General features: G+C 38.8%; 1 protein-coding gene across 3 annotated transcripts in view; it reads left to right on the top strand.

The window, feature by feature from the left end:
• The window catches only part of MAP7D2 (MAP7 domain containing 2), an 81,697-nt gene extending 74,024 nt beyond the window's left edge, over window positions 1-7,673 (top strand). For all 3 annotated transcript variants that reach the window (XM_036379187.1, XM_036379195.1, XM_036379203.2), the window contains 7 exons: window positions 273-477; window positions 593-694; window positions 1,863-1,916; window positions 2,893-2,971; window positions 3,659-3,845; window positions 5,210-5,489; window positions 6,049-7,673. In XM_036379187.1, the coding sequence (XP_036235080.1) occupies window positions 273-477; window positions 593-694; window positions 1,863-1,916; window positions 2,893-2,971; window positions 3,659-3,845; window positions 5,210-5,459 (877 nt within the window). In that variant the 3' untranslated portion in view covers window positions 5,460-5,489; window positions 6,049-7,673. The remainder of the gene's footprint in view (window positions 1-272; window positions 478-592; window positions 695-1,862; window positions 1,917-2,892; window positions 2,972-3,658; window positions 3,846-5,209; window positions 5,490-6,048) is intronic.
• Window positions 7,674-10,118: the final 2,445 nt, after the last annotated feature.

Below are 10,118 nucleotides of genomic sequence, written 5' to 3' on the forward strand. Positions count from 1 at the left end.
AATTAGAACAGGAATGTTTTCTTTGATCACACATGGTTTTTTTCAATGGAAATTATAACTTCTATGAAATACTTTAGGCATTTAAAGTAAGATTGGAGTAAAACCTTGATAGCAACCTGAATTCTGAGCATGTGCTCAATGTCTTTGCTGTATGCTGGCATCTTTCATGAAAATATTGCTGATGCATGTGTTACCAGTTACTGATGTACATTCAAAAGGATTCATGCTAAACGAGATTAAGCCTTTTAAACCTTCTGTTACATTTTTTGCAGGCTTGAAAGAGAAGAACAGAAAAGAAAGGCAGAAGAAGAAAGACTTCGTCTGGAAGAAGCAGCTCGCAAGAAGGAGGAGGAAAGAAAACGTGAAGAAGAGGCAGCCAGAAAAAAGGCAGAAGAGGAAGCCAGGAGAAGAGCTGAGGAAGAACAAATGCTAAAGGAAAAGCAAGAAAAAGAGCTCCAAGCCAAACTTGAGAAACAGGTATGATCTCAAACAGAAATGTGACATTTTTATACATGTAAAAAAGTTCTTCTTAATATTAGTAGTCTGCCTGAAATAAATAATGGCCCTAACATATTTTACGCATTTTAATTAGAGGGAAGCAGAAATCAAAGCCCGTGAGGCAGCTGAACAGCTCCGTCTTGAAAGGGAACAAATCATGCAGCAAATTGAGCAAGAAAGGCTGGAGCGGAAGAAGGTGAGGATTTGCATCTCCGGATAATTATTTCATTTCTTGTTTAAATACATAACCCAGGAAGCACCTAGTAGTATCTAATAACAATAATCTGGAGGGGTTAGAGGTGAATGGTTATGGCAAACGTAGTATTTGTTACTTGCCTGTTAGGGGAACATGGAAGTAAAAATTTGTAACAAAGTGGAATTGCCTGAGGCAGATGACTTTCTCCTAGGCACTGAGCAACACAGAGCCAGCCTCTACCTGAAAGTTAAATGCCTGAGACAAACAAGGAATGGCATGCCAAGGCAAATGTCAATTGCTGTCCAACCCAGGACATCACTAACTACTGAGAAACATGAGTGACTTTGTTTAAAACTTGCTCAACAAAAGCTCTGTGTCATTAATTGAGAAAGTTTGTGATTAACAAACAGCTTTTCCCCCACCTGGCTGTCTCTGGTTGCATTATGCAGAGGAACAGGATTGTCTGGCCACTGCTGCACACGGAAATGGCTGAAGCTGCATAAATTAGCTTTGTTTACAGCTGTGTGGCAGAAAGAGAACAGCTGCAGAACCCCTGTCTGGTTACAAACAGTCATCTATCCATACATGTTATTCCAATATGTTTTAAACTGTTCACCACTGAACTGGAGGCATGTTACAGTTGCAGATTAGAATATCAAACCAAAGTGTTTTACATCTCAAATAACATTTCCTTTTTAATGAAGAAAGAAGGAAAACAAAAGTATTTTAGGATAATGCCTTACACATTTCTAGCAAGAATAACTTCAGGTATTTTGTTCTTCTATTCCAAAAAGGCTAACTATTTTTAAAGGCACTGTTAGGAAATAGTTGGAAAAGCAACTAGATTAAAAAACTACTGTTGGTTTTAAACAAATGTCTTGTTCCAGAACTGAGCATAACTCATAGCTGCAAACACCTGGTATTAAAATACTTGTTTCTAAAGTGCACCAGCTGAGAAAGTCATGCTCTTTAAGATCTGATAGGTTAAAGCCAGCTGCAAGATGTTTTCTCTATTTAATTTTCTTTATTTTTCACATTTGTTCTCCCTTTTCCAAGACAGGCAGAGAGGATGTCCTGACAGTAAAGAAAAGGTTGTCTTTTTTCCCCATTTCTCTTGTGTTACATATTCTGTCTGCCATCTCATCCTGAAATTTATTTTGATTTATAGAGAATAGATGAAATTATGAAGAGAACAAGGAAGAGTGAAACCCCAGAAATAAAGGTATGAAACAAATAAAGATATGAAATAAAGTATGTGGTTGCAGATTTTCTTTTATTATCATATGTGGAAATCAAATTCTAGGGTAGTTCTATGTTAGTAAGTGTACTTAGGTACACTCTAGACCCAAATTTCAAACTGAGAATAACTGTTTCTGTGTCACAGCCACTGCTCCAGAGACACAGCTTTTATGCAGCCTTTGCAGGTAGGATAATTGTCCTCCTCACTACCTAGCAAGGGGCAACAGCTCATTCCTGCCTGTTGGAGCTGTAATGTTTGCTGCCGTTGATGTGTCTTCCTGCTTTGTACCAGGCAGTGTTTTAGTTACTGAGCTCTCTTTGTTACCCCTGTCAGGAATGTGGGAATGAAAAGAAGGCAGTTGTGTCCAGCTAGGGAGTGCCAATCAGGTTTTCATTTCTAATCTATCACCAAAGGGGTTCTGGGGACAGACAAAGGTGGTACAGAGACTCCATCATTAGAGGGCATCAAAAAGCACTTTAATATTAGAAATTCACAGTTCTTATAGAAACAATGGTGGGCCTAAGACCTGGTTGGCCTTTAGGAATTTTCTCTCACCTATTGATCAAGAAGGGACAACTCCTTCTTGTAAACATCTTTGACAAACAGAGATTGCCTGCCAGGTGCAGAGATTGAGATAATTGTTTTAATTCTTTCTCTGAGCTTTCTCACAGCTTCCCAGGAAAATCATGGGAGAACTTTGTCTCTCTCTGTTCAGAGGATATGTGGTTACCACACTAATCTACTAAAGAAACTGTTCAGTTACTTTCAGAGAATGTTTTCTTTTTTAATTAAAAAAAAAATGCTATGCCTAACTAAAAAGGGAAAAAAAGTCCTGTCTTGCTGTTGATGGTCTTTGTCACGCTGTGGCCCTGGGCAGTCTTACAAGTTTTGAGTCCAATCAGTTCCATGAAGGTTACAGGCCTCCCTCTAATACAGCCGAGTCATTATTTGATTTCAGAAGGAAGAGCCAAAACTGGAGATCCCATCAACTTTGAATGTGGAAAAGCAACCAAAGGCCCTTGTTCTCAACCAGCCAGGTAAAAATTGCCATATTTTTCTGACCTATTTTTACAATTGAATCTCTTCAGATTTTTTTGATCTGAGGCAGAGCACTGTGTATTATTATAAGTTCTTTGCTTTCATCTCAGAAAGAACAGCTGCATTTGCATCAGTGACAAATGTTAGAGACAGCTTTACTTTGCCACTTAAGCAAAAGCAGAATAAAGTTTCTCCTCCATTTTAGTACCTGATGCAGCATTTTTTGTAAATGAAAAGTTCTAATCTGCCAGTTTTGGTTTTTGGTTTGATTGCTGCAACCTACCTTCAAATTTTGTAGGTGGAAAATTTTTGCACACAACCAAGCTTTTTATAGTATGACTCTAAATCTAGCATTTAATTTCACTTCATAAAAAAACCCATATGCTTTTAAAGGATTATTAAATAAAATATGTCTGACATTATCTATATTTTGTTTACTTCTCCAGGCTAGGGTTTTTACTACATGACATAAAAGACAGAACATTCTCTTCCTGTTTCCTCAAATTTAGAAGATGTAGCATAAAGAGCAGTTTTGGAGTGGAATAGAGGAATGACAGTACAGTATGATGAGTCATGTATTAAACTGAGTCTACTGCATTGTCAGTCTTCCTTTCTACTCAATCTGTAACTTAAAACTATTTAAACAACAAAGTTTCTACTGTCATAATTCTAACTTTCTTTTACAGAGATCAATGGATTGGCTACCTGCCTGAAAAATAAAAGTTTAGAAAATGCTGCTTCTGTAACCCCTTCCCAAGATGTAGTTGCTAATGGACTGAAGTCAGTTTCAGGACTTATTCAGCTGGAAGCTGTTGATGGGAAATCTAACAGCATGGAGGATTCAACAGATGAGGTTCAGTCCATGGATGTGAGGTACAGACTGGATCTACCTACAGGGTTGTGGGATTATTCATGTGGGACACAGGATTTTGGGTTTTGTTTGTTAGCACTTGACTACCTTGCTTCTCACATCTCCCCACGGTGGCAGCTGGGTGTGCACTGCCTGTGTTCTGCTCCTGCCAGGATGCTCCTGGGTGTTTGGCACAAGAGCCACAAAACCTCATCTCACTCTCACATATTTGGGGGAGGGAACTCTGAAATCCCTCCACACAGTCCTTACTTAGAGATTCCATGCAAGTTTGCCCAAACCTTTCAGACAGTTTTGTGAAAGCAGCTACTGTAGATAGTGTTCTGATGTCACTATTTTTTAATTTGGCTGCATAGCTGTGATTCATTAGCATTTCTGCCTCCATACAAACAGAATAAAGAAAATAATGGATTTAGAATTTTAAGTACTTAACAAGTAGAAATGTATGGAAATCAGTAAATAACTTTGTGGTTTTAAATACTCTCACATGTCCTTGATGGAAGGACATGCAAAAATGAAGGATTTTTAATTTAAGTTTTTTTATTTACACACACATATATAGGCAGTTAATTTAAGGCTGCTAAGTCAAAGCTAGATCTGAATTTTAAACATGGAATTTTAATGCTGTTCTTCATTAATCAGTAAGCCAGTTGAACCTCTTATACTGTCTCCAGCAAATTGTATTTCCAGCAAATATGCATTAATATATAGGAAATGCCCTGCTGGGACCAGCCAGAAGACTGTGCAGCCCATTATTTGGTTTCAGAGAGTATCAATAAGAAAAACTAGTGAGGGAGAGCACATGAGCCTACCACTTCCTGCAATCCAAGATCACTGAAGTGTAGCCTTAGGAATATTGAGGGCAGAAGTCTGCCTTGGCCTTTTAAGTGGCCACTGGTTGACATGTTGCCCATGAGTTTATCCAACTCTTTTTTTTTTTACCAGCTCTTTGTGTCTAGGACCTCACCTTAAAGCAGTCTGTACAGTACAGTCTCACTGGTAGATTATATTCTTTGATCCCTGTTAAATCCAGTTTCTTACTGGTGGCATTGGACACCCATTACATTTTGTGTTGTAGGATTTCATGCATGATAGTTTTGCTCTCAACTCATCCACCACCACATCATAGTTTAAGAAATGTCTGTGAAAGCCTTCCTCTGCCTTCTCTTCTCCAAACTAAAATGCACTACTGGGCAATATCTTTTTTTTTTTTTTTTTTGGATTAGGACATTCTCTAGGTAAAATCTTGCTACAGCTGTCCTAAGATGCACGGTAGTTTCTGAACAGTCAGAAGTTTAACTTGATTGTTGCTTAATGAAAAGTTATAGACCTCTTATTCTGTGTCTTTCTTCCTTTATCTTTTGCATAGCCCGGTTTCAAAAGAAGAACTTATCTCTATCCCTGAATATTCACCCATGAATGAACTCATGCCAGGTGTTTCTTTGGACCAAAATGGGACAAGTAATGCCAAGGCTCTTGAAGACCTCTTGGATTTCACAGGCCAAGCTACCTACTCCAAGATGTCCAGTGATACCCTTAGCCTAGATGACTGTAACAAAAACTTGATTGAGGGATTTAACAGCCCAGGACAAGAAAATACTCTTAATTCTATCTGTTGACAGCCTTGCTTTTCAGCAGAACTGATACAGGTACAGTATTGTGATAAACATCTTATGATAAATTACTGTGATTACTTCCTAGTTTCTCAGAATATCTCTCCCCACACATGGCAGTGTGGGGAAAGAAAGAAAGCTGTTCTCCTAGGTATTAAAATTCAACATAATCTTTGAGATTTGCAGCTGCCTGTAAACTGGCATCATATGCAAACTGACTGTATCATAGCAACCACAAGTATCTGGTAAATGGAAACATTTTCTTTAGGCATCCAGAATTTCTTCATTAATACCATACCTTTCCTGCATATCTTTGGAGCCTATTTGCATGAAGAAAACAGTTAAAAGTGGGGCCAGTCTAGGCCACAGTAGTTATTGCTGCTGCTTTCTCTTTTCTCTGCTGCTGTAAAACTTGCAGTGTAGAATCACACACCCTGAAAAGCCAGCATAGTAAAAATCCATAATAGGCTTCAGTGACAGTTTCAAAGTACAAAGCTATAGTCAGGTTTTTTGGAAGAGTATATTCTCTAAATAGCAAAACTGAGGTCATCTAACTTGTGTAGCTGATATTCTTCTCTCTCTTTTTGATTGACAGAGGTAACAATTTCTGGAGGATATATATCCCTGTGATGCTACTGGCAGTAAAATATGAGCTTGTCACTTGAAAAAGCTTCTGCAGTCCTTGAACACTGGATTTCAAATAATCAGAGCTGAATATAACTTGTCTTCCCAGGGAGTGTGTTGAATAACTGGCTGCTTTTGGTAGAAACCAATGACCTAGAGCCTTGATGTTTCAGGGAAGACAGAGCGTGCATTAGAATTTGAGCTTTAGCTGCTAATAAAGCACTTATATCTTCTTTAATTTAAAATTCATCTCAACACTTCACTGTGATTTTTACCTGTGCATTTTATTTTTAACTAATTCTTTCCTAAGCTTGATCATGTCCTTCATCTATTTCCATTTAGACATCTTTTTCTTGTAAATAATGATGGGGTTTGCCCACAGTGCATTGAAACAAAATAATATACTGTACTTTAGTTTTGTGCCTATCTTTTTTTGTCTTTAATAAGGAGTTAATGGCAACTTTTATGAGGTGTGTAATTCAAAACTGTAGCTGAAGAGGCTTGAAAAACATATAGCTGCTGGAATCAAAAGAGCCTTCTTATTGACTGTGGAGTATGGGAGCTATCCCTTTATGATTATGTTGACACTTTTAGTCACTAGTGGCACTTACCAGTTAATATTAATTAGTCTGGGAGCAACTATCAACTGTGTTTGAAATCATATTTGTGTAGCACTTGTAAGCAAAGTATGCCAAATGCCAAGTATAACCCCTTAATATGTGTGTAGTATAGCTGTAGTAGATCCGAGTGAGTGATCAGGAGGGTGACACATTAACCTTTGAATATGCAGACACTTTATTGATACCAGCAGGCTTTCTATCACACAGAGAAGTATTTTGTCTTCCTGTAGGCTCAACAAAATGGGATTTGGTCAGCAGCAAAACAATATGTGAGTGTCAGAAACACAAAGGCCAAAATGCACGCTGGGAACACTGGGCGCCCTTAACGTTCTGTAAACATCTGTATGGAACAGTCCACACCACGATGTACAAGGTCAGGACGTCATGTGCTGCACAGTGTGAACTTTATTTCTCTTGGTGAACCTTTATGCTAGATTAGGTGCTGCTTTGAGGATATTTTGTCCAGTCCCTTATAAAAATAAATTACAAATACAACTCTCTTTGGACACTAACACCAAAAATGTGAAAACTTGGGGTAGGGAGGGGGTGTTTGGCTTTTTTTTTCCTTTTTTTCCACATGTAAGAGTTCACAGCATAGATTGACCTCAGTTGTAGCACCATTCTTGTGCTCTTAAAAGTCAGCAGTGGGAAAGTAACCAGTGACATGATGTGCAATGCCTAAAAAAATCATACCTACAACAACCCAGCTCTATTTATGTTAGTGTACTTCAAAGAAATACTTTCTTTTGACTGTGCAGTAAGCTGTAGCATGGTACTGTGTCTTCCAAATTAGTCCTTCATCTATTTCCTAAATAATAAACAAACAGAAACAGTTTGTTTTGCTGTAATACACTGTGTTTGACAAATGTCATATTATATTTTATTATGGTGTCATTGTATAACCTGTAGATTTCTGTATTTGCATGACCTGTATAGCATGTATAAAGGTGAAATACATTTTCATTTATGAATCTGACTTGTTTCTTAGCACTTTTTTTTTCCCCACAACAATATGACTGATTTAAAAATACATGTATGTTAATTTGTTCTGAGGTATTTTCTAAAGGAGAGTATAATACTGAATGAAGGAGCAGTTGGCAAGACCTCAGAATATTTCACCATTGTTCCCATTGCCATATATTCATTTGCTTTCTGAGGTGCTGCCAATACACTGTGGGGAAGTGCAGACTGGTGACCAAAGAGCCTCAAGGTCAGGACTCCAAATTGTGGCATCCAAAGGGCTGGTGACAGTATAGGGCCAGTTTGCAGCCCCAGCCTCTGCTCTCTGGCAAAGAAAATAAGCAAAAGAAAACTTGAGAGCTGTGGTAAGTAGACACTTGTGTTTAGTGTGCAAGAGCTGTTCTGTAAGAATACCCATGACGTAAATGCTGAACTTCTCTTCAAGCTATGTGCTCACACTGCTGCTTGGAAAGCAACCAGCCTGGAGCTTCTGATAGTTCTCCAGTGAAATGCTGAGGAGATTTTTTGAATACATTTTTTTTAAACCATCACTTCAGTCAAAATTGCAAATGAGGCAATCTGATTTTATGATTAAGGATATTAATACTTTCCATGGTGACAGTTCATTTCATTTGTATTGACTCCTGAAACATTCATGTTATTTTTCCACTCGATTATTTACCAAGATTGAAGGAAACAAGATGAGTATTTGTGAAGAACTTGCATATTAACCTCTATATTCACTTTCAAATGTAACTTTTCAAATTTGGCTGAATATCTGGAGTAGGTACTCCCAGCTGAGGGGTTAAATTGCTTCTTTTTGCTTTTGCTAATGTAACTTCTTCATAGCAGCACCATCCCAGTGTTTGCTGCTGTGAATCAAGACTGTGCAATGAGCTTCACTTTGAATTTGTCCGTGGTTTTGCAACAGCAGTGAAGGATCAGTAGTGATTCACACAAGTCCTTGATAGAGCTTTTCTGAAGTTATTTTATATAACTATTAGTAAGTTTCTAAAAGGTAAATAACACCTGTGGGGTAACTGGGCATCACAGTAGCTTTCTGATTAGGTTCAGCACTTTACATGGTGTTGCCCAGGGAAATGGCACCCAGAGCTTGCCTTGGACCATAATGAAGGCTCTGAGCAGACCTCTTGTCTCCCCAGGGAGTTAATTTCAAAATAAAATTGCGTCAGTGAGGGGTGGATCTGGACCCCCAGGCTGTATTTTCATCTGGTGATGAACAGCAAGAAGCAGGGGTCATCAACCTCTCTCCTTTAATTGTACAAATGCGATGTGTGCAGGAAGCTGCAGAAATAGCACAGATTGCTACTCTGGCTGGGAGGGTGGGGATCTTCCCCCTGGCATGAAGAGAGCAGCACCTTGCCCTGCTTCCCACTCCACCTCAGTCCCTTGCCAGCATCTACAGCTCAGGTGTCCCTGCCACCAACCCACTCCTGCTCCAGGCATTGTCAGTGTGGCTGGCACTGCAGCTCTTCTACTGCCCAAGGTGGCACAGTGGCTTTCAGCATTGATCATGCTGTTTGGAGAAGCCTGAGATCCCAGGATAACTGGGCTTTAGTGCTGCACAGCACCCTGGAAACCCTAGAAGAAGACATCCTTCTCATTAAGGTTTAAACTGTATTAAAATGTAGGTAGTTCAATATTCAAGAGCTGAAATCTAGACTCTGAGGTTTATAGTTTGTTTTCTCTAGGCCTGGCCTGTGTCCTGCACAAGAGGGAGACTGTCCTGTAAGTGGCACAAATGAATCAGTGGTAATAATCTGCTCCTTTGCCTGATTTAGTGACCTGTGGGACTTCTGCCTTACTTCTCTCTTCTCCCTCCCTATTCAGGAGAAAGGTGGAAACTGAAAATGTCTCTTCATTTGCTTTCATTTCAGGATAATGTTGTTCAGGCTGTTGGTTGCCTCCAAAACCAGAGTGAAGAGTGGTGGTTCACCTATGCTATCACTGTTCATGGGTGCACAAAGAGACCTAAAGGGCCAATGTCAGTTATCTGACATTGGAATGTTGATTTTCAGTATCAATATTAAATTCTGAAAAGTGTATTATTTCTGCTGAGCCACTATGCTAAAATATAGAAAATATATTGTACATTATGACTGAATGCAATTTTCTCTGGGTTTTATTTTAATTTTCAGGAAAGCAGGATTTAAATTCAATCTCTCCAGAATACATACACTTAAAAATAACAGAAAACTTTAAATATTCAGATGCTGTTAGTGCAATAATGCCAGTCCAGAACACAGTGAGCCAGAATGTTCATTTCTCCTCCACTTTTTTATCCCATCAACCATTTATCATATCCTCGTGATGTCCTACAGCTGAAGAGTAGGTGAGGCTGTTCACTCCAATTTGACATGTCTGTTGAAGCCTGTGAAGTGGAAAAGTCCTTAAAACAGCAGGCAGAAGCTCTAAGAGATATTATATGTAAGCTTTTAAA

The sequence above is a fragment of the Molothrus ater genome, chromosome 2, assembly GCF_012460135.2.
Source record: "Molothrus ater isolate BHLD 08-10-18 breed brown headed cowbird chromosome 2, BPBGC_Mater_1.1, whole genome shotgun sequence".
NCBI lineage: Eukaryota > Metazoa > Chordata > Aves > Passeriformes > Icteridae > Molothrus > Molothrus ater.